This window comes from Nicotiana sylvestris, chromosome 10 (genome assembly GCF_000393655.2).
Source record: "Nicotiana sylvestris chromosome 10, ASM39365v2, whole genome shotgun sequence".
Lineage (NCBI taxonomy): Eukaryota > Viridiplantae > Streptophyta > Magnoliopsida > Solanales > Solanaceae > Nicotiana > Nicotiana sylvestris.
The window spans coordinates 8,049,578-8,075,373 of NC_091066.1; the positions used below are offsets into that span (position 1 = coordinate 8,049,578).

The 25,796-nt window shown below is 35.1% G+C and overlaps 2 protein-coding genes across 2 annotated transcripts; both read right to left on the reverse strand.

Annotated features, from left to right (window-relative positions):
• Nucleotides 1-2,271: 2,271 nt before the first annotated feature.
• LOC104238887 (uncharacterized WD repeat-containing protein C2A9.03-like) lies at nt 2,272-15,034 on the reverse strand. The gene is made up of 10 exons (XM_009793385.2): nt 14,847-15,034; nt 13,916-14,062; nt 12,489-12,656; nt 12,289-12,375; nt 5,351-5,485; nt 4,906-5,016; nt 3,890-3,981; nt 3,705-3,810; nt 3,301-3,387; nt 2,272-2,918 (listed from the first exon to the last, which is right to left on the reverse strand). Exons 2-10 carry the CDS (start codon nt 14,036-14,038, stop codon nt 2,505-2,507), a joined length of 1,323 nt encoding a protein of 440 aa, XP_009791687.1. The 5' UTR covers nt 14,039-14,062; nt 14,847-15,034; the 3' UTR covers nt 2,272-2,504.
• A 3,116-nt stretch (nt 15,035-18,150) lies between these two features.
• On the reverse strand, nt 18,151-25,410 carry LOC104238886 (eukaryotic translation initiation factor 3 subunit H). Its single transcript, XM_009793384.2, has 12 exons — nt 25,314-25,410; nt 25,143-25,225; nt 23,611-23,727; nt 23,406-23,509; nt 22,501-22,567; nt 21,551-21,684; nt 21,411-21,459; nt 20,903-20,974; nt 20,710-20,811; nt 20,553-20,620; nt 19,126-19,278; nt 18,151-18,298 (listed from the first exon to the last, which is right to left on the reverse strand). The coding sequence occupies exons 1-12, from the start codon at nt 25,321-25,323 to the stop codon at nt 18,241-18,243; spliced, it is 1,017 nt and encodes a 338-aa protein (XP_009791686.1). The 5' UTR covers nt 25,324-25,410; the 3' UTR covers nt 18,151-18,240.
• Between the last annotated feature and the right edge of the window lie 386 nt (nt 25,411-25,796).

Consider the following 25,796-nt stretch of genomic DNA (forward strand, 5'->3'; position numbering starts at 1 on the left):
GAGTTATATGTAAATATAACTCAGTAAGATCCTCGACCCGCCACTTTAAATACCTCTGGAACAAGTGTTAGAAAATACAAACACACTACAACACGAATGATATAGTAACTATGATAATTACATAATAACTTAATATATGTGTATCAACAGAGTTATTAAGAATTAACCAACAAGAATACCCACTAAGAACTTATCATAATTGCAGTGAAAGAATTTTACCAACACACCTACGAGTCCACAACGACACCACAATGCCTCAAATATGTAATAGAGCATACACAATGCTCACTGAAGCATACACAATGCCCCAAATATCTCAAGAAGCATACACAATGCTCGGGTGATGTACAAAGGCATACACAATGCCCCAACATCATGACGCACAGCCGTATCAAACTCAACATTATGGTGCACAGCCGTATCAAACTCAACATCATGGCGCACAGCCGTATCAAACTCAACATCATGGCGCACAGCCGTATCAAACTCAACATCATGGCGCACAGCCGTATCAAACTCAACATTATGGCGCACAACCGTATCAAACTCAATATCATGGCGCACAGCCGTATCCAACTCAACACCATGACTCACAGCCGACTCAACATCATGGCGCACAGCCGTATCAAACTATCAAACAACTTATAAAATAATTTTTTTTAATGTATTTTCATAAAATAATATATTTGCGGCTAATCTAAGACCATCGATTCTGCCAAGCGCACACTTGTCCCAACACATGGACCAGACAGAGAAAACACACTTTCAAAATAGGTTTTAGAAAAGCAAAGCTTAAAGTCTCACTTACTTCGTTAATGCCGAATTTTCCAATCTCGTATCGTCTAAAACACCAACCAAACGACCTCCAATGATCTCACTCCAACCAAAGAGAATGAATTCTCGATCCGCAATAAGTCCAACCGCATCTCAAGATACCGAAAAATGTTGTTGGGAGCCATGGGCGAAGCTACCTTGAGCAGGGTGGTCAACTGACCACCCTTCGCCGAAAAAAATTATGAAAAAATTACACTGTGTATATAAGTAAAATATTGATTTTAGATATATAAAACCTATATTAAACACCCTTTGTCGGAATTTTTTTCTACTTCTTTCAAGTTTGAATACCCTTAAAAACATTACTGGCTTCGACGGTGTGGGGAGCTCCTATCTTTTTCGTCACTGTTCCAATAACATGGTTCAGGCCTTACTTTGAATGAATTCACCAAAATCATATTCTTCACTATTGATTCAGCAGAGCAATCATAGCTTTATCGCTATTGAATTACCCATTACAAGAGATTGAATTAACAAGTATTTACTTCCTTGTCTGTCCTGTATTTGTAGTAAAACTAGGTTCACATAACTAGGCTTCAACCAAGCTATTATTATGTTACATAAAGATTACAAAGGCATCACATAGTGAGTTAGTGTCCTCCTCAATTACATTTCATATAAAGCTTAAAGTCTATTATATCTCAAACCTTGCTCTTTTCTAAACTATAAACTACGTGACAATTAATTCTCAAATATTAGTGTTAGCCCCTCCGTAGATCGGATTAACTGATCTTGCTTCTTGTTCAATACAGTAAAATTCCAAAAGTTTAATTATATAATTAATAAAATTATTATTCTTGAAAGATACCAATTACTATACCTAATGCCAATTAGTAATACCCAATTAATTCGTTAACATTTTATTTATTTATTTATTTTTATATTAAAAAAATGATGTGCTGCATAATTAATAAAGAAATAATCATTCCCAATTATCTATGAATAATATGAAGCGAGTATGAAAATCAATTGATCGAAACATTAAAGGTTTGAATAAAAATCTCACATGAAAAGAGGCATTCATAGGAACAAAGCGAATTATTTACTGAAGTTCAGAAAATTATTAAAGTCATAATTTATATGTATCATGTATGTAAGTAATATTCCAAAAATATATTCTATAGTTACTCGCTTAAAAAAGTTCACTCTTATAATATCGGGTTAGTACACTCTTAATCTAATATTCTTCAGCAGATTTTTTGCTCATTAGCAATAATCTTGGAGCAACGATAAAATTGTCCCTGTGACCTATAATCTGCGGGGTCGAGCCATGGAGCAACCACTAATGTTTGCATTAGGATAGATTGTCTACATCACACCCCTTGGGATGCGGCCCTTTCTTGGACCCTGCATGAACGCAAAATACCATGTGCACAGGGCTGCACCCTTTTTTTTTAGCAATAATCTTTGTTGAAGAAAAAAATAGGCACCATGTCATTTTCAAAAGAAGCACATGAGAAAGGCTGTATATAAGAAGAAATAAGGCTGTCTCAGTCTGTATAAGGTTTTTCTTAAGGACACTGTACATGGTATAACCAAGATTTAAAACTGAGCCAAGTTCCTAGAGTTCAACATTGAATAAAACCAGAATTAATCATTTCATCACCTCTGAGGAACCCCTATTTCTCCAGTATATCGGCCCGCTGTGAAGAAACAAACCATCAGGGTATTTATGTGAACAAATCAACATATTCAGAAGAATGCCTTCTGTTGTATTGTAGCAAGCTTGCATATGTTCGATCCCAGATTCCGATGTAAAGAGACTCATCATCTGGACTCAGAGATACCCCAGATATCTCACCAAACATGTCAATTTCTTGACGTTTCTGGTAATCCGCGTCAGTATTATAAATATGGACAAAATCTGCAGGTTCAGCCACCACCAAGAACCGCCCATCTGATGAGTAACGAAGAGATCGGACAGCACCCATGTTTCCCTTCAGCACTGCTGTAGGCGAGGACAGGTTTCTCAAGTCCCAAATTCGGCAAGTTTTATCTTGATTCCCAGTGGCAAAGGTACGGCCATCTGGGTGCCATGCAGAAGCAAAAGAGTAGTCTAGATGACCAACAATTGAACCAATCGTCTGATACAGTAAAAGAAATTCTATTAGAACGGACTTAAGGGATCGGAAAATGGAGGACTCACCATGAAAATCCAAACAAAGGGACCAAGGGACACCTTTAAAATAAATAAGAATCTAAAAGTCATTCTGTGGACAGAATAAGCTTCGACAAATTCTTATCAGCTCATGATGGCTGTGCATGGAAAAATACAAGAAACAAATAGAAGTGGAACTCTTCGCAGTTAGTTAATAGATTCTTGCCAAATAAGAATCTCATTACAAATGCAGTAGAGAAATGACCAACATACTTCAGAATCTACTTTCTAAGCTAAGAACTGATACAAGGTAAGCACATGATGAAGAACTTTTCATTTCATCTGATTTGAAGGTAAGTATTTGATACCTTTCCGTTGCAGGAGTCAACAAGTAAACCATTGAGATCATCCCCGACAACAGTAAGAATCTTGCTATCTGGGCTCATTGAAGTATGCTGCATAAATAACCAATGAAATTACAAATGCATGAGAGTGAAAAGTACCAAAGACACATGCATCCCAAACAAAATCATATGACATCAAGCATGTATAGTAACATTATTTAGTCCAGCAGAAAATCAGATGACGGAGGATATCCTCCTTTGGATAGACAAACTTATTTCATGAACAATAACAAAAAAAATTTTAAAAGAAAGTGTTCACAAAGTCTACAATGGGATGTCAATTACAACGCTTTGCCTTCCCCTCCACAGAACACAAAAGGTAAACAGGAAGAATAAAAAGAGCAGTAAAAGGTAGATAAGAAACTGACATTCACTGGCCACGGGAACTGGAAGTGGTTCATAAGCTGAAATTTTTCCATGTCATACTCTCTCACACCAGAATCATTATTGGCTGCCAAAAAATGAAGCCCACCACTGCAAAACAATTTTAGATATACTTTCAATCAGTTAAATTTCAAACTAGCCCAACAACTGATCTTATATTCACTCTTACCTCGTGCTTTCGTATATCTCAACAGCGTTTGTGATAGCATTCTCCTCATAAGTAGTCCTTGCACAGAAGCTTATACCTGGCTTATCCAAACACTGCATTATTTGAAGCTAAGTCAAGCAAGGATAACAAAGCCGCATGTAGGATAAAGCTTCTGTTCTTATTTCATTCAAATTTAATAATCTCAGCTCGTGCTGATTTAGAAATGGATACTCTTTTCTCCTACAGAAACAGAGCAACCAAATACCAGTTGTCCGCACCTTTCACCCCTCCTATTTATATTTCAAAACCAGCTACTCTTCCGCTATCAATAGTTAATAGAGAAGCAAGAAAGTATTAAAAAGAAATGCTCATGAATGATAATAGAGAAAAACTTGAAGGAGCTTGCCCATAAGCCAACATGACCCTATCCTTGGATCTCTAACTTAATCCACCTATCCATATTTGATTATCGTGGAAGCAGCAAGAAAGTACAAGAAAATAACTTTCTAGTAAAATCTGTTTGCATTTGATTAACACGAAAAGTGATCCCATGCCTTGCATTATTTCGTTCCAGAAATTGTTTTCCACAAACCACTCCTAGAACTCAGTCCAAAAAGTTAGCAAAAGCTCAAATTGCCAATACATCTTCATTTCACTGTTGCCACTTCCTCTTTGTTATCTAGATTATAGAGCACTTCCGATGTAAGTATGTAACAACATCATATCAGAAAGTTCTGACATTTTCATTTCAAAAATGATCTACTCTTCTTAATATGATAAACTAAACAACTCTATATCACAATATTACTTATCACAATTATAACAATCATAAATCCATATTGATTTTATGTCCGTATATAGTTAGGCAGTTAAAAGAAGTCAAATAAACATTTGTAAGAAAGTCAATTTCCACTTCCCCTCTTTCATTTCATGAATCTTCCGGGAAACCTTATTGTCTCATATTTACCTGACGTTCAAAACAAACCCAAGGAAGAAGGTTGAGGAACTAAGAACAAATACAAAAAATTCCAACTGACCTTACAAATGAGTTCTCCTTGGAAGCCCCCAGCAACCATAAACCGATTCTTCACTGCCATTGTGCTGATCTGGGTTTGTGTTAGACCTTCTAACAAACTTCCTGCATGTTTCTAGAGGCCAAAGTAACAAAGAGTAGGTAAGACAGAAGCAATAAGAGAAGAAACAGCAACTAACATTGACATCCAATTGGGAATCAAAGAAAAAATTTTGAAAAACAAAACTCAAGAAAGACTTCCAAAAGTCTGTTTGCTAGACGACCGGGGGATGGGGCGATGGGTACTCCTTCAAACCCCGCCGAAACGCAAACAAAAGAACAAATTGACCAGACACAGAAAAATAAAAGTCCTCTTCTTGGAAACATGACACCAACATAAAGGAGAAGAACTACAGGCATCCCAGAAACTAAAATGGAAAAGGAAACATCACTATTAAGTGTACCATTACCTCTGACGGCGCTATGTGTCCAGAGAAATCGAGGACTTCTGATAGGTTTTGGGAAATGGATGACCAGTGCATAAGTGAGTAGTTCGAAATAAGATACACGTCATGTTTTGATGTAGCCCACACCAAGTTTCTTAGCTGCAAAAGAAGTGGCATAAAGAGTTCATTAAAATCATCCTCTCAGCAAAAAAAGAAGCATTATTTAAGAGGAACAGACCATAGAATAAACCGAATTTCTTCGAAGAAATACGTAGTTCACAAATTCTGTTTTGATAAGTAACTGCAGTCAAGAAGTTATCACAAGAGCAATGGAAATGAGATGGAGATCCTCTAGCGATAATTTTTTTGTCTTAGCATAGTCAAGATTCAAAAACACATCCCAATTTCTTTATTTTTGACCAACCCCTAATTGAAGAGGAAGAGGATACTTCCCAGCTAAATTTAGGCATAGTTTTCTGCATGCTTACTCAGGTTTCTTGTCATATTCAACTGCTTGAGTTTATTGATTGTAGTGTTCAAATTGATGAAACTAATAGTGTCTCTTTTTTTTAGACAGAGATTTTGAGGTTTCCCATTCATACACTATAATTTGGTTCTTATGCACTATATCCCTAAAATTTCATAATTTCATGTGCCAATTATTTTAGATCCTTCTCAATGCAGCTACTCTGTAATACAACTACCCCATTATTTTAGACCCTTTTCAATTGAAAGATCTTTCAAACCCTTTTTACTCCCATCTTCATCTGGGTTCAGAAAACTACTCGCTGCCCTCCAAACAACTGAGACTTCGTAGCATTTTGAGTTTTTGTTGGTTGACGAGTTCTTTCCAGAAAAATAGATGAACAAAGTATATAGTGGCTGGACACCTAAAGCAAACAGATAGCCAAAGCTAGGACATAATAAGTTCACCCAAATTTCGCTTATGAACTGTTAACTTCGACAACTGGTTGTGATATTGCTGTTAAAAATGTTTGTATGTTGACTTTAAAATTGTGATTAAGTTCCAGTTCAAAAAGAATTATGATTGAGTTACTGATGGTAAATGCTCATATAATTGTTTGCGGGTGGGTGTCTAATACCTGCTGATATGGGGTTTATATCTGTGTTGACTAATATGTAAGCAGTGAAGAGATATCGCAAAATATTCCACAGTCATACATAATTGACGGTCAAATGTTCGTATAATCATATTTGAATCCAAGGACCACAAGGGGGTATTTTCTCTAATTCCAAATATCGATAAGTTACTTTCCACACATTTAACATCTCAAGAGAATAAAGAGAGGAGACTAATTCTCCACACAACCACGTATAACCAAATTTTAAAAAAGAAAATCTCATCTCCTTCAATTTCGACTAATCCCTACTATTGAAGAGGAAAAGAGGAGACTTTCCTACTAGACTCAGGTACAGTCTACTGGATGCTTACTTAACCTTTCCTGTCATTTTCAAAGTGAATTGGTTGAATTTATTGCTGGTAATGCTAAAACCTATAAAATTAGCAGGATATGTTCTCTGTCTTTCTTGTGTAGTTTCCTCTGCATATACTATAATCTGGTCTCCTAAGTGTTCTTTTTTTTTTATAAGGTAATATTTTATTAAAAGGGTACCAAGATGGTACAAGTTACATCAGTTCAACATCTGCCACTAACATGGCAACTACAAATCTCCTCTCTCTTCTAAAAAGTTCAAGTATTGCTCCATATTTTCAACAGTACTCCTATTACACCAAAAATACAAGTTCAAAAGACAGCTATTTATAATTCTGAAAACATGTTGTCTTCTCCCTTCAAAACAAACACTATTTCTTTCCACCCATATTGTCCATAAAACACACAAAGAAATTGTCCTTCACACTGTTTGTTTCCTTTTTGCCATTTTCTGATGATGCCATTGTTCCAACAAGCTCGTAACGCTGTTTAGGCATTACACACTTAATGCCGTACATGTTTAAAAAGGGCTCCCAACACTGTTTTGCCTATCTGAAAATGAATAAAGAGATGACGGACTGTCTCTATTTCTTCTTCACACATATAATAAAATCTGTTGCTTAGAGAAAATCCTCTTTTTTGTAGATTCTCCTGAGTAAGACATGCTCTCTTTGCTGCAACCCATCCAAAAAAAGCAACTTTAACAGGTGCCTTATAGCTTTCCATGGCCATTCTATTTCATATAATCCTTGTTGTTTCAGTAATAAACTGAAGCATCCTCTGATGGTGAACTTTCCATCTTTACATGCTGCCAAATCAGTGAATCTCTCCTATTTTCTTCCAATGTTAAGGAGTTGCATCAACTGAACAAAGCCCTCTATCTTCAATCATTGAGACCCCTTCTGAAAATTAGCTACCAACCATTACTTAAATAAAACTCCCAAGTGCTCTTTTTTTGGGAAAATGCACAAGTACCCCCTGACCTATAGCTTATTTATTGAGGGGGAGGGGGGGGGGGGGGTAGGCTAATAAAATTAAACTTTGTGGGGATCCTATTAACCCCCCCCCCCAAAGAACTATTTTAAAGTCAAGAAAAATATCCCCTTGAGAGACGACGTGACACAAAAAGTGTGTTCACTTTCTTGGAGGCGTGTGAGAGCATTTATTAATGTCTACATGTGTCATTTTATAATTGGATACTTTACCATTAGTTACATTTTATTAATAAAACAATCTCTAACCCATTTAATTTTTTCAAGATGTTGTAAGGGATTCCCACAAGAACTCTAGCAAACTCCTCGCCTCGCCGGAAAAAATGGTGTCCAGCTCACCATTTTCATCTTCCTCCACTTCTATTTTTACCGTACCTCCCCCTTTTGCAGCAACAACAAAAACCCAGTTAAAACTTCCAACTATTGAGTTAAAATATGAAGATAATGATGGTTTGGCAGAATTCCAGAACTTGAAAGTATCAAAACCACCGGCGATGGTTTTGTCTCCGGCGACGACAACGATTCTACATTTTTTAATTTTTGTACTATCCTCTGAGAAGTTCTCGAGGATTAAAAGATCTGCATTTCTTTTTTGTTGTACTCTAATTGATCAACGTTAGATGGAAATATGTTTGTATTAATGTAATAAAGTTCTATGGTTATGGTGGGGAAAATGGAGGTGGCGAATGAAATAATAAGTGAAAATAAAAATGCTAGAACTCAAAATTTTCTTTTGGAAGTGGTAAAGAGATGGTGTCGAGTGAAACGGGTATGATAATGGTGATTTTTGGGGTTGTTGATAATGGAGGCGAGAGAAAAAAAAGGAGAAGATTGAAAAGAAAGAAATAATTAATTTTAGTGGCAGAAAAGATCGAGGCGCGTGTACTCCACCACACAACATAGATGTGGTTGTGACATTTTAAGGGTAAATTTATACCATTTTAAAATAGTTCAGGGAGGCAATAGGACCGCCGCAAGTTTAAGTGTGTAGTTGGAAATTCGGCTATAGGTCAGGAGGTACTTATGCCTTTGCCCTTGATTTTAAATCAGTAGGTGCCCTGAGCACTCTATCGATTCCTCGCCCTGATAATGTTTGAGACATAGTTATTGAGTATGCTCGCACTACTTGGTACATGCACCGAAAGAATGTGTACATGTTATTGGGAAGCGTGACAGGCTAATAAAATTAAACTTTGTGGGGATCCTATTAACCCCCCCCTCCCCCAAGAACTATTTTAAAGTGAAGAAAAATATCCCCTTGAGAGACGACGTGACACAAAAAGTGTGATCACTTTCTTGGAGGCGTGTGAGAGCATTTATTAATGTCTACATGTGTCATTTTATAATTGGATACTTTACAATTAGTTACATTTTATTAATAAAACAATCTCTAACCCATTTAATTTTTTCAAGACGCTGTAAGGGATTCCCACAAGAACTCTAGCAAACTTCTCGCCTCGCCGGAAAAAATGGAGTCCAGCTCACCATTTTCATCTTCCTCCACTTCTATTTTTACCCGTACCTCCCCCTTTGCAGCAACAACAAAAACCCAGTAAAAACTTCCAACTATTGAATTAAAATATGAAGATAATGATGGTTTGGCAGAATTCCAGAACTTGAAAGTATCAAAATCACCGGCGACGACAATGATTCTACATTTTTTAATTTTTGTACTATCCTCTGAGAAGTTCTCGAGGATTAAAAGATCTGCATTTCTTTTTTGTTGTACTCTAATTGATCAGCGTTAGATGGAAATATGTTTATATTAATGTAATAAAGTTCTATGGTTATGGTGAGGAAAATGGAGGTGGCGAATGAAATAATAAGTGAAAATAAAAATGGTAGAACTCAAAATTTTCTTTTAGAAGTGGTAAAGAGATGGTGTCGAGTGAAACAGGTATGATAATGGTGATTTTTGGGGTTGTTGATAATGGAGGAGAAAGAAAAAAAGGAGAAGATTGATAAGAAAGAAATAATTAATTTTAGTGGCAGAAAAGATCGAGGCGCGTGTACTCCACCACACAACATAGATGTGGTTGTGACATTTTAAGGGTAAATTTATACCATTTTAAAATAGTACAGGGAGGCAATAGGACCGCTGCAAGTTTAAGTGTGTAGTTGGAAATTCGGCTATAGGTCAGGAGGTACTTATGCCTTTGCCCTTGATATTAAATCAGTAGGTGTCCTGAGCACTCTATCGATTCCTCGCCCTGGTAATGTTTGAGACAGTTATTGAGTATGCTCGCACTACTTGGTACATGCACCGAAAGAATGTGTACATGTAATTGGGAAGCGTGTCAGGCTAATAGAAGGGGAAAAATAATTAAAGATAAAAGCAATAATTACACAAGAGACGATTTACGTGGTGCAGCAATTTGCCTACTCCACTGCCACACAGAGAATAACTCTATTATTACTGAAGAGAGAAGTATTGTGAGGATGGTTTACAAATTAGGAGCAGAGGTATTTTTATGGTTAGACGGTAAGCTGAAAAAATTTCAGTGAAGATGTGAATAAAATTATTTCTGCGCGACAGGACAACATTGCAATTGTGTGTCTATTTCTTTCTTTCAAACCCTACAACCTACCTATTCTGTTCCTTTCTTTCTTTTTGTCTTTTTCGTTCTTATCTTTCTTTCTTTTTTCTCGTCTTTTTTTTTCCCTGTCGTTTCATATTTGTTTACATATGGGTGTGATCTCCCACTCAAATCCATATACATCAAAAAGGAAGATTTTTTTTGCTATTTTTAGCATGTCGCCTTTACATTATTAGTCTTGAAGGCCAATTGAGGCAACGCACAACCTCAATTTGTAAACACCGACAACTTTGGTTAACATATCTATAGGGTTCTTCGATCCTGGTATCTTCTTTGGGGAAAGAGTTCCTTCACTTCTCAACTTTCGAATATGATAATACCACGTACTTTGATCTAGTATGAAACACTAGATTTTTGGAAAGATGCATTGCACTTTGGCTATTACTGAAAAGTTTACAATTGTCTTGCTCTTTACCCCGCTCTTTCAAAAAATTCTTGAGCCAAATCATCTCTTATCCAGTTTCTAAGATTGCATGTGCTTCGGTGGTAAACAAGTAATACTCTTATGAAGTCTAGACATCCAACTAACAACAATACCACCCAAAGTAAACCCAGACTGTGGTACTTTTCCAACTATCCTAAGTTTGCATCAGAGAAACCTTGTAAGATAATATTTACTCCTTTTAAACCAAAGTGCCTTTTCATCTCCTTATGCCGAGGATCTTTTGGAAACAGCCTCTCTACCCCCAAGGTAAGGGTAAAGTCTGCGTACACACCACCCTCCCCAGACTTCACACGTGGGATATTACTAGGTTGCTGCTGTGTTGTTGTTTAAAGCAAAGTGCCATACGTGAGGTACCTTTGAGGTATCGCAAAATTCATCTTTACATCTTCCAATGCTCCTTTCCTGGATCTAACATGTATGTACTGACAACTCCAACTGTATAGCTATGTCAGGCCTAGCACAAATCATAGCATACATCAAACTTTCTACTGTTGAAGCACATGGTACATTCAACATGTACTTCCTTTGTTCATCTGTCTTTGGCAATTGCACTTCAGGCAGATTGAGGTGGCTTCCTAGTGATTGCTTCTGGTCTTTGCATCATGAAAGACTAAACCTTCTTAGTACCTTTTGTATGTATTTTACTTGAGACAGATTTAAGGTTCCTTCGGACCTGTTTCTCCTAATCTTCATCCCAAGCATTTGGTTAGCTGATCCTAAGTCTTTCATTTCAAAATCAAGGCCCCACACTAGAGGCTAACAAACCTTTTTTTTTCTTTCTCGATGTATACAGATATGAGGGGGAGATTGATGGAAACAAATCCATATGTAAACAAATATAAAGAAAGAAAAAGACGAGGAAAAAGAAAAAAAGATAAGAAAGAAAACGGCAAAAAGAAAAAGAGGGTCAAAATAGATAGGTTGTAGAGTCGGAAAGAAGGAAATTAGCACAAAATTTATTTCTGCGTAATCACATCTTCACTGAAATTTTTCAGCTGACCCTCTGCCTATAAAAAGGCCTCTGCTCCTAATTTGTAAACCATTCTCGCAATTTTTCTTTCTCTCAGTATAATAAAGTTATTTTTTGTGTAGCCGTGAATAGGCAAATTGCCGAACCACGTAAATCTTGTATTTTTTTTTTGTTTACATATGGGTTTGTACTCATCACATGCCTATGTTCTACCACAAGAATACCATTGACATTGCTATGGAAAAAACAAAAATTCCTTCTTTTTTTGGTATGGATGAAATTAGCTTTAAGAAGGCATTCGAAGAATAAAAAGACAATAAGTTTGCATTATGCTGTTTAGGTTAAAGTACTGTTGCATCCAAGTGAAAACGTAAACATGGCTAATTGGGGAAGCATAGAGGAAAATGAAACATCCGATAAAATCACTTGAGAGAAATATTTACTGCAAACCAAAAATTACCCAATGTGATTATGGTATTTGCGTAACCTGCAGTAAATGCATACCTGAAAATGAAGTATGGTAGGCTTCACCAATCTTGTATTGTAAAAGAATTCATAGTAGTTGCCACCCTTTTTAACCTGCTTACATTCCTGAAAAAGCAATCACATAGAAGATCATAAAATTTTTAAATTCTACTTTGGCAATACAGAATTAAAGTCCTAATTTTATGTCCCTAAAAGAATAGAGCACGGAAGATACAGACCTTATCTACAGCTTCTCCCGACAAAGGTATGTTTTCATAATTTCTGTATTGTTCGAGCCTTGTCAATCTGTAGCTTTGCCTGGTTATATTCAATCTATCCCATGGAATACCTTGTATATCTTTCCCTTTCCTTGCTTGTGCAGCAGATGTATCAGTCCCTTCTGTTACCTACCCAGTTTCACAAATTTAAAAAAAGTAAATGAGTACACCGTTGATATACAACACCGAAGTAACCAAATATTCATGCTTTCACTTGATGTGTAGTCATTTCAAAATTTCACGGTAACTAAAAAACAGAAGAAATACCAAAAACTCATCTCGGTACTTCAGCACCTGATGAAAAGGGACTCATTTGAAAAAAGGTACTCCATGTGATTACTCCGTCAAACAAATAGGACAATGAAACCCAAAAAGAAAGGTAACATGACTAGGTCAAATTCAATAGGTGCTTGGCTGTTTATCAATAGAACTTTCAAACGAAGAACATCTTTAGGAGGTACATGTTTTGCTGCCAAAAATTACAAAACCAATAAGCAAAACAAGAGTGCAGAATCCAATATACGCGGAAACAATTATTTGCTAAACTGCTAGACCATCTGAAAGACAATACTTTTCAACACCACGTCAACACCAAAACAAAAAGGAGAAGAGAAGGGAAGCGTGTTACAGACCTAATACTAGATAAACATGTTCTCTCTAATGGATTAAGCTTTAGATGAGGTGATCAATAGTTAACATGGCATCATACCAGACAAAGGCTCTTGGTTCAATTCTCACTGACACGCATTATCAAAAGGAATTTCCATGTACTTGGGCCAAAGAAGAATGAGTCAGTCCTGAACATAGGACATATCATCATCAACAACAACAACGATGATCCAGTAAAATCTCACTAGTGGGGTCTGGGAAGGGTAGTGTGTACCCAGACTTTACCTCTACCCCGAGAGAGGAGAGGATGTTTCCGAAAGACCCTCGGCTCAAGAAGACGAAAAGAGACAATATATCAGTACCATCAACAGAAACTATAGAAATAATAACAGCATCCTAAAACCAGAAAATAGATGAAAAGCAAAAGCAATAACCAGTAAATAGACCAGCACTATGAAAAACGAAAGAGTAGCGAGAACACAACATTAACCACTAGCAGTCTAAGACAAAAATCCTATCAGACTAGTCTCACATTGGTACGAAGTAGAAAAAAACTCAACTACCTCCTAACCTACAACCCTAATGCTCGACCTCGACAGCTTCCTATCAAGGGCCATATCCTCGAAATTTGAAGCCACGCCAACCTACTATAACTATATAAACGAATTCTTTCTAACAGGTTAAGCATTCCGTTGATGTGGTCACTCAATGCAACCACGTTAAAGCAAAATTCAATACAAAACCAGAGATAGGATAAGTAAAAGTGTATATGTACTAACCAGCTCAAAGTCATCAAGATTTGTATCGTCGCGGTAGAATACCTCTTCAAATTCATCCATTGAATCTGCCATCTCTTCGTCAAGACTCATGTAATCCAATCGGTCAACCCTTTGGTAAGCCATGATTTCCCACAAAACCCTTCAACCCTGAGTCCAAGAAAAGTCCAGCAAAACCAAACACAGTGTTTTCTTAGATATAGAGAGACAAAAATTAAAAGCCCCAAATTAAAACAGACATAAAAGGAGCAGAAAAAGACCAAAATGTCAGCATTCTCATATCTCTAGGTGAAGAACCCAAATTGCTAAATTGGAAATCACTCCAAAATCCCCCCCACCCCACCCCCAAGCCCTCCCAGACCAAAAAATAAAAAACAAATAGAAGGAAAAGAAAGATGACATTTTAACGCAAAATTCAGCTAAAATCCCAAAAAAAAAAACACACACACACCCAAATCCCAACAAGAAGAAATTGAATTCTATGAATCTGGAGTTGCATTTAGAGACTATATGTAAGTTGCTAACTTGGAAATTACTAGAAAATCCAACCTCTCCCCCCCCCCCCCCCCCCAAAAAAAAAACAAGAAATAAAAACAAATCAAAGAAAAAAAAAAGACAAATTTATGCAAAATTCAGCTATAATCCAATAAACCAGGCACACACCGAAAAACGCAACAGAGGGAAATTGAATTCTATGAATCTAGGGTCCCATTTAAACACTATAAAAATTGCTAACTTGCGAATTACTTCAAAATCCCAACAAAAGAGAACGAATCAAAAGAAAAAAAATGACATTTTTCTTGCAAATTAAGCTAAAATCCAATACAAGTCACCAATTAGGCAAAATTCAGCTAAAATCAAATCTGGGATTGCATTTAAAGACTGATTATAAACATAAAAAAAGTAGCAAAAAGAGAGTTTCAAAGAAATGTACCTAAAGAATTTGCTTCTCTGGGTCAGTGAAACAAACCGTAGCTGTCTCTAAAAAAAATCCAGATGATTATAAATCAAGAAAAAATGATCTTTTTTCACTTCCAATGTATATATCTGCAGTTATATGATAGCGATGTATGCTCTTATAAATCATGGTATGTCGGCCAAGAAGGTTTGTGCCATACCTTTGGTATGATTGTAAAAGATTGTTAGTATAAGGAGGTACAGACCCACGCGCGCAAATATCAAGATTAAGGGACCCACGCGCGCAAATTTCAAGATTAAGGACCCACACTTCCTACTTTTTAATTTCTTTTTATTTTTCAGAATAATAGTAAGAGATAATATCACCTTTGGCCGTTTGTAAATTCTAGTTCTTGTCATATATATGATTAAAGTATATTTAATCCTCAATTTACTAAAATATGTGTTTTGGTCCGTTTTTATGCTATAGTTAGACTGTTTTTAGAATTATATTATTCTCAAACTTAACATAATACACGTTAGTCTTCTCAAACTTATGAAATTATACTAAATTGTTGTAGTATGATCAAATGATATATAACTCATAAAATTTCTGAATATTCACAAATAAAAGGATCAAAAGTGTACATTCAATTAATTGGAGGTCAGATATGCTTATTAGATTACACAAGGAGCAAAATTATAATTTGGCCATGTTTGAAGGACTAAGAGTGCAAATTTCTAATAGAAATCCATTAAATTGTTAATCTATATTATTATATTTATATTAAAAGGAGGGTAGTATGCATCGTGGTTAAGCCAAGTGACAAGCTAAAATGAAGTCACCTGACAATTTTTAAACAACATTAATAATTAGAAATTATAAATGAAACATAATTCATGGAAACAGTTGAATTAATCTTATACATAATTCAAATAGATCTTAGACAAATCTATTCTATATATTTATAATTTATATTTATATGTATATTGGTATCTACATCTATATTTATATTTTATATCTATATATTTATCCACTCGTAGATTTTTTTATATATTAACTAGAAATATGGAGGTGAAAAATTAATTAAAAATCTATAATAGAAACAAAAAAAAAATATAAAAAAGCGTAAATTGAGATAACATATGACTATTTATACTTTGGAGTGAGTTAAAATATAAAATAAAGTGGCGTCTTAAGAATAAGACACATAGCAAAGTAAGACAAAATAAATAAGAATTTAGGAAAGACTTAGGATAAAGTTAAAAGGATAAGAAGAAAATATAATGTATTACTTTTGTATCACATTCGAAGATTTGAAAAAATTTCATTTTTAATTGGACTAATAAATGCCTAAAGTTATGGGATATTGTAAATCCTATTTAAAATTACTTTGCCGCTTTAATTTTAGACATTTAAAAGGGTTATTTGTAAGAAATATATATATTCGAAAGGGTAACATCAAAAGAATTTTTTTTAAGCCTATGTGCTTTTTCCTAATTTGACATTGAGTTTTTATAGTATTGTTAACTTCTCGGAAAATCGAAAAATTTATAAACCAAATTCCAAGAGAATATGTGTGTGCGCATATATATATATATATATATATATATATATATATATATATATGTGTGTGTGTGTGTGTGTGTGTGCGCTTGCGCTTGCGCTTGTGCATTGTGATTAAGCCAAGTGACAAACTATTATAAAGCCACTTGGCAATTTAGGATAATACTAATACTTAATTTAAATTAAAATATATTTTTTTCAAATCTGAATGAAAAGAAAATGAATATTTTTGTAAAGATATTGTTTGTCATATCTTAACTAATAAGATTTTAAAAAAAAAATTACATTGAAAGATAAAAACAACACCTCTATCTTAATTAATTATAAAGATAAAAATATAGGTATTATAAAAAAATATGATAAATTTAAACATTAATATGATAAATAGAATTAAAAAATTAAAAGAAAAAGAGAATATATATATATATATATATATATATATATATATATATAAATTTAATGTAGAAATATTTGGAAGGATAAGACTTATTTGATTTTTGAGATGAGAAAGTTTTATATAATAACGAATAAAATTTGCATTGTGGTTAAGCCAAGTGACAAACTACTATAAAACCACTTAGCAATTTAGGATAATATTAATATTAATACTTAATTTAATTTTTTTTTTTTTGAATCTGAATAAAAAGCAGTGAACATTTTTGTAAAGATATTATCTACCCTATCTTAATTAATAAAATTTAAAAATAAATAAATTGAAAGATAAAAACAACGCCTCTATCTTAATTAATTATAAAGATAAGAATATAGGTATTATAAAAAATATGATAAATTTAAACATTAATATGAACAATAGAATAAAAGTAAATAAAAATTTTACTACAAGAAAAAAAACATATTTTTTATTTATAATATTATAATAGAAGTAACGGACAAGAATATGATAATTTTAAGTTATGAGTAATACAATATGGACAAGAAATTATGGATAATTTTAAGAGATCTGAGAAATTTTTGCTTTTTTATTAACATTTATTTAATGATTATATATAACTTTTACCTAAAAGATTAATATTTTAAAGTACATAAATCAAATAACTCAAATCACATATTTGTGTCCGCGCAAGGTACTAATACTAGTTTATTAGTTAAAAAATCTCAATAATCCTTTATAGTGCTTTAGACCTCACCGGTTTTCTTGATTAGTTTAATTGGCATCCTTAATATTTTAAACTTAACGTAAAGAGTCCTTCGAATATGGGCAAAGTTACGTTGGTGGGAAGGTTCCAATTGAGTTCATCCATTGTGTAGAACTGTAGATTGGTTAAAAGAAATATTGCACACATTTGAAATTTAAGTCTTACGCAGTAACGGTGTAAATATTCAATCAATTGTAAGAAAATTACTACTATAGTAAATATATATGATGGAGCATTAATTGTTCTTTACATTTACATTTAAAAAAATATGTGAATGCCAAGAAAATGATTTACTACATTTTCGGCAATATATGCATATTATAAGTTCTTTTTAATTTTTTGTTGTTGTCTAATTTCTATAGCACTTTTCGCTTAACGAGGGTGATTGATTGATTTTTCAGAAATAAAACAGACTAGATCTAGTTCATCTCAAATTTAAATGCTTAAATATTCAGAAACTAGAAATGCACTAGGTTTAATGATTCAGGACTAGAATATGATAATCTTATAATAGTACCTATTTTTATTTCCTCCAGCATGTAGGCTACAGTTAAGTAGCTAGCGAGAGAAGGTTATAAGCAGATGCAGGAGAAAGAAAAAAAAGAATGAGACACACACAGAGGAATTCATCATTCTCATATATCAACACAAAATGTTTAAATAACGACAAAAAATGAGTACAAAATTGGCCTACTACATAGATTTCCTCAGTTCTCGTGAAGAGCCTTCATGAGATATAGTCTACTGAAGCTCTGTCCAGCAATACTGCAAGCAATTCACAAACAAGTTCAGCACACAGACCAATCTTTTTGTGTGTGTGTGAGAGAGAGAGAGTTTTGGTTTTGTTTGGGGGGGGGGGGGGAAGGGGGTTATTAATGATGGTATCTGAGCCAGCTTACGCGAACTCAACCATTCCATCGAGTAACTTCTGTCCACCAAGCTTAGGCACATGAAAAGGTGATCTGAATTTAAACTTTGTTTTCAGCAGTTTTAACCTACATTATTGACTGTTAAGCGACACCCTTGGATGTGCCTTCCCTACAAACTAATCATGATTCTCCTTTTGCGGATACTACTCAACAACAACGAACCCAGTGTATTCCCTGGGGTCTGGGGAGGGCAGTGTGTACGCAGACCTTACCCCTACCTTATAAAGATAGGGAGGCTGTTTGCGGATACTACTCAAAACTCAAAATAAATACTCACACCTAATAGGTCCGGTTCCTTAAGAGGCCTTACTGAATAATTAAGGTTAAAACCATGTCCCGAAGAAAATGCTAGAACAAATGAAATCAAATAGAAAATCTATGTCACCATATTTTTTTTATTGATACAGAAAAGGATATTGAGATATTTAGATTTTCTATTTGATGGGGAACTTCCTGAATACTTCACTCAGGATGATAGTAGAAGCATTTCAAATCCTTTTTGAAATTATAAAAGTTGACCAAGCTAAAATACTAGGGTATCTAAGGGGTTGGTAAATTGGCAACGCTCAGAAGTGAAGGCTGTGTTTTCCTCAGTTGAACTGTCCCTATCAGCAATGCTTGCAAACATGCATGTAATGATTATCACTTTAGATTGTAACTCACCCATTAATCTGGTTGCAATAGTTTGCTATTTGATTAGTTATGAGAAAGCTTTCCAATCGTGAGGGTTCTGGGATTGGCTTAAAGACGGGATTAGAAGGATCTTCCTCCGGTAGCGGCTCTTCTCCAGCAGCTTTGCGTGACATGTTCTCAGCCCTGCAGAGAACAAAATCCAGAATAGATATCAATTAGAAAGGACCTCTTGAAAAAAAAACAAATAATTGCTGACTTCACCAGGTATATATCATACCACAGCCAAGACATCCAAAAGCTGAAACTTCTAATTAGCAAATTCGACTATCAAGCTGTCACAACTGGTAATGGCTTCCCCCTCCCCACCACCAAGTTAATGAATAAAAAATATTTTCAGCATCCAGAAGATCTGCCATACTATTTCTGCAATTGCTGAAACATCCTATTGTAGAAATATCAGTATCTACCTCCTTATCTTTTTAAACCAAGTTCCAGATAGTCAAAGCAAACCATGATTCAGGTTAGGATAAAAGGTGCTATGATGTAAAAGTAGTCTTTTTATATATAAGCTGGCATGTGGAAGCGCATTCATCAATCTCCTACACTCTGTACTTCAAGGGCGCCTTTAGGAAATCTAATTGTAAAAGACAAAAATTTACAAAAGCGTACAGGGAAAAGGATTTTCAGACTTGGCCTTTGAGTTGATACAGCAACCCTGATACTTGAGATGCTGAACACGTGCAAGGGGCTACAGGTCTTTCCAGACTTGGCTTTTGAGTTGATATGGAAATCCACAAGATTTCCTAAATCATAAGATATTCTCTTTGCGATATACTCTGTTTCAATTTATGTGAACATATTTCCTTTTTAGTTTCGTGCCAAAAAGAATGACCTCTTTCCCTATTTGGAAATAATTTATCTTTATGCAATGATTTATAGCCACACAAAATATATGTAGCCTCATTTTATACCACATGTTCAAAAGTCTTCTCTCTTGTCTTAAACACCGTGCCCAGCTAAATGGGTTAACATAAATTGAAACAGAGGGAGTATTGAATATGCTTCGGATATGGCAGTGACATATGTATTGGATATATCCAGCTACAAATTGTGCCTGTCATTTGTCTCACTGTCAATGCTACATATATAACGGCTTCCACCATGACGTACTAAATATCTTATAAAGTAACTTAATCCCCCCAAAAGTTGAGCAGTTCCAGAGAGGATCTCAATGATGCAATTTCCAATTACAATGTAAAACCCTTTACCCGTGCTCCTAGTAAGAAATGAAAAGTAGAGCAATGAAAGGACATCCTCTCCAATTTTTAAGATATATATGAGATGTTTCGGCTTCACTTTTACGAGATCTATTATCATCTGTAAGCTTATCATATCTGCTATTATGTTTCCTGTAAAGAAGGTGATTGAAAATGTCCCCAAAGGAAAAAGAAGGATACCTTCTCTTTTGAAGCCAAGCTTGCTGCTGAGCTTGTTGACGGGAAAGGTTCCGATAATAAAATTGGAACTGTAAACGGGTAGTAGTGTTAGCAACATCCAAACATATGACACACTCCACAGAAAGGGAAAAATTGACCCAGGAAGAGAAGGACTAACCTTTTGCTGTTCCATTGACAAGTCATCCATGCACTCAACCAAAAATTCCACGTTCCTTTCCAAATATGGATTGGTTGACAACTGTAGGCGCTCATAATCACACTGACACGCAAGGAAAAAGAAACCTTCAGTAACGATTTGTCAAGCTATATCTGATCATTTGAGAATTCTGCCAAGATAAAAACAAAGCTACCTGAGTTACAGGTGTATCAGGTTCCAGTTCAGTCATGAAGGCGCTTATGAGAGCTGAGTTTGAAACTTTAATCTGTCCAAAAGAGATGGCAAAATTGAAATGTGTTAGAAAACTGAAGCATGTTTTCTTCCTGTAACTTTTCTCTCACTAGAAACTACGAACATAACTCATCAGAAGTTTCCATGTTTACAGACTAAAACCAAGATGGTAGTACCACTTCATGGTATTACTCAAAGAATCTTAAATTTATCTCATCAATGAGTGTGGAGAAGAAATACACGTCAGATATTGAGTTTAACTTTAAAACAGGACACCGATCAAAAAAGTGAAGAATCCTCTTGCGGGGCAAAAAGGGCTAATAACGAGACAGTCTTTCGAACTAATACAAGCGCAAATGGTAATCGAGAAGCAACTCATGTCGCACTGTTGAAAAATCTGCTCATACAAGGATAATAGTTACACATGAGAGTGTAAGTATGAGAAAAAGTAAAGTGGATAAGAAGCATACCGGTATCTCTTCAAAGATGTCGACCCATGAAAGATTCTTTTCCCTCAACCTAGAAATAAACCAATATCAGCAATAGATTAAGTTTGCTATGTCCAGAAAATTTATCCTGGGGGAAAAGAAGAATGCAACAATGAACATACTTCTCTCCAGTAAAGGTGTTACTCTTGTAGAGTTCCATGAAAGAATCGGAAAGCTTCAAGGCCTTCAATGCTAAGACGCCTTGGTCGGATCTTGATGGATCATAGACAATGCAAACACAACGTTTAATATTCTCCTGAAAAACAAAAGGCCATCAAGTCCAAGTACAGGGATATTCACATAAACAATTGGGACAGAAACAATTAAAGAGCAACTGATCGAGTAAGAACATAAGAAAATTCTACAAGAAAACTTATTTCTTAACAGAAATGAATATCCCATTCATCAGGCATCAAGATGAGAAAATTTAAGTATCTTTTCCCATAGAGCAAATACAAAACATAAGAAAGCTCGGAAGAAATTAAAACACCTTCTGTTATTTAGTTTGAAACATTCCATGGGTGTTCTGGTCAAGTTGTTGCTAGGAATTGGCTTTCGGTAGCGAATTAACTCAAGCTCTTAAGCAGGTAAAAGATTTCGTGTTGCACATCTTGGGTTCAGATGATGATATGCGGAAAGCCTATCAAGAAACTTGATATCAATATATTTCCATGGTGGCATGGCACTTTCCTATGCTACTTAAATCCCTCAATACATAACAAGGAGAGAAAAAGGCAAGAGAACCAGAAGGAGATTAGAGTAAGCACTATAGTCACACATTTATGTCCTGAAATTCATTTTCTTTTTTGCAGACTCTTGAATGATGCATCAATCTACAGCACTTCCACAAACTTCTTGACTAAGCAGAAGAAACATAAACATTGCATGAGAGGAGACCCGAGCAAATATGAAGTTATTTTTGTTTTTTCTTGTAAATCACACACACACACACACACCTCCCAGTATTATCAGCACATGAACCAGAACAAGTGTAACTCCATTACCAATACACGCAATTTCAGAATCCAAAAAGAGAGATGGAGACGGACAGAATCATAAATGAGAAATGTACCTGGTAATTCATGAAAGTCTCTATCAATTCCACAGTTTGAAAAGAGCCAAATAAAGTTGATTGATACCTAGAATATAAATACCAAAGAAAAATTCGTAGTCGGGCATATTACCAATAATCATATGACAAGGATAGACGTGGCAATAGGAATGATAATCTGCACCAGGTGTATCCTCTGTGAGGAAGGTAATGAAAATACTCCACGCTTATAGCTGAGATGCAGTATATGTTTTCGAATTTATTTGAAGTAAAATGGTGTGTGTCAGAAACTCCAAATGAACTGCTGCTGAATTGAAAAAGGATAGGACTTCAAGTAGCTGCTAGGATGCTTTGAAACACTGTACTAGCAAATTGTTTGGTCGATAGTCTGGAAGGAAACAAATCAAAGCTACTTTGAGGGCTAGAATTCAAAACATAGATGTATATCCCTTTCTAGCTTTTTGGCTTAAGATCGAAAATGTAAGAGAAGCTGAGGGAATGATAGATTTCCTTAGTTCATTTCATTTGCAGTAAATGAACTTTTTTTATAAGGATTCGATTACGATGAGTAAGTCAGAACTAGCTGGTTGTGGTAAGCAGTAAATGAATTGAACATAGTTTTTTGTAAATGCACATCATAAGCAGCCCCTGGGTGCTACAGATAATAAAATCCCTTATTACGCATAAAAGAACTAGATTTTCTTCTATAACTAGATTATTTTCCCTTGAAGCCAAATTGCAGCAAGAATCCCTGCTTGTAACTTCAAGAATTTTGTTTGCTTGTAACTTCAGGAAATGACTTTGGTACTTCAAGAAAGATGTATGAACTTTGCATGAAACAACAACCACTTCCAAGATTTGAACTATCATTTCACTCATTCTTCCATAATTCTCTCTAATGTAGTCAAACAAGAAAGTAGTCGTACCAACCAACGGTGTTATTGTCAATATTAACCTCCCTCAGGCATCTCATCATTTCAAGCTGATAATTAGCACCTTCAGCCTCGAGCTCCTCATCTTCTTCACGAACCTGAACAAAATATATGTTAAGAAGACATCTACTCATTAATGAATCTGACACAACAAATTTATGCATAAATAATAAGCAAGAAATGCTAGAATCCAACATACCGGAAATGGAAAACAGTTAGTGACTTCTAGAACACTTCCAACATCCAATCCAAGAAGTTGTCCAGTGACCAAAGCTGGGGAAAACTCCTTACAATGCTTTATTATCTTCAGAATGACCTGTTGCACACATACTTAAACCATTAGAATACGATAATTCTACTATCGCGTCCAATCTTTCCAGAACCATCTGGTATCTAACTGTGCGATACAATGCATCATGGGCAACCCTCTCGAAGCAGAAACAGGACAATAATTTAGGATGAGGGAGTATATTAAAGATAAATGATTCATTCCAACGAACTCATTAAAGTCACCATCTATATAAGAGACCCGGTTGAATATAGTAGCCAATGTGTTTCTTACATTGTTTTCTTAACTAGAAGGATGAGATGACCCATCGCCGTTAGTCCTTTGAGTGCTTCAATCACATAATTAACAAGTTTGTAACTCTCCAACATATTTTAGTTCCTCCTAGAAGTCATTCAGTGGAGTGTCATGGAATAAATTAATTGAGTTCAACTCAGTTGTAAGTCAGAAACCATACTGCATTCCTAGATTAACAGAATCTATTAATATTAACTTTTCTTTATGAAAAGGTAAAGAACTGATTAATATTAACTTTAGATCAAAGGAAAAAGGAAAAGATGGCAATCCCCAGTCCAAAATGAAAAGAAGGTAAGCTGGCGCGCATCAGAAAATTACTCAGTTTTGCAACAATAAAAGTGTGAAAAATCCAATGGCAATAAAAACTTCACCTCAATCCAAAGCCAGTTGGGGTCAACCATTTCAATACTTGATAATTTGTCTTTTTAGATGAATCAATCCCGACTAATGTAAGTGTACAAGCACTGGTACGTAATATAATGGTAGCAACAAGATTTTGTCTTATCCCAACTAGTTGGTATTACCTATATGGATTATTTACTTCCAATGTGTTATGTTCTTCGCTAAGCCCGAAGTATTCTAAGTGTTATTTGTAATAAGCAACTTAAATAAATAATCATGATCAATACTTGAGATTTTGAAACCTTCATTACGAATACATTATCTCGCAATAAGGGAAATAGCTTATAAGATGAGTACCGATACATCGTTGTCTCGGTCAAATTAGAGATGGTGAGGAACCAATTAATTAACAAGTATCAAGTCTTACAAGTCTATCATTACATAACTGTACAAAAATCATGAGTTTTTTAATGATGGTGGTGTCCGGTAAGCTTGTGCACCCCTCGACTATTCCATTAGGTACCTGCTACCTCCCACTAGCGGGTAACTCTGTCTATCTAAGGCTTGATCGGATGGAAAGAAATCGCCTAGTTTTTTTTTTCCGCTTCCGGTGCGATTTGAACCTAAGACCTCATGGTTCTCCTCGCACTTCCCTTTGGTTCGATCGAAGTTTCTACTTTTAGCTAAAAGGACACCTATTTAACAATCCTAATCCACGGTACAATGCCGCTTTAGAATCTATACCGGTTAAAATCAATCAAATTCAAGTGTATAAAATGTAAAGTGGACAGAAACATAGAAAGTACCAGTCCTTCAATCTGAACAACTCTCAGCGGCGGTGCAGCTTCTTCTTCTTTAGCTGCAACTTGCAAAAATGACCTCGGTATTGCTGCATTAACCACACGAAAAGGTCAATTGCCAAACTGATTCTGTACAAAATACCCATTATAGATGCAAAGTGAAAGAATTTTACATACCGTTTGACATTGTGAAACAGATTGAAATATATCACTGTGCTGAAAGCGATCGAAATTGCTCGAGGGGTTTGTGCTGATGATGGTGGAGAGATTTGAGATGTGAGGATTTTCATTTTGGGCTGGCCCGTATGGCCCTATAAATATTGGGCCTGAGGAAGAACATATATTGGGCCAGATTGTTTAATAAAGGATCTTACATAAATAGTCGGTCACTTTTACTGTGTACATTTTTTAGTCGGTGTACATAAATTATATATACTAATTATACATGATTATCTATACTATATTAAAAGCATGAAGGCCCTTAGCGAAATGTCATTCACCTTTTTTACCCTTTAAAATTGGAGTTCACACTAGACAAAATAGTCATTTAATTATTCTCCTAATATTTAGTTCTTTGAAATTGACTAAAATTTTTGTTATTAAATTATTTTCCATTGAACTAGGTAGGAAACCCTAAAATTTAGGACTTTAAAGTCAATT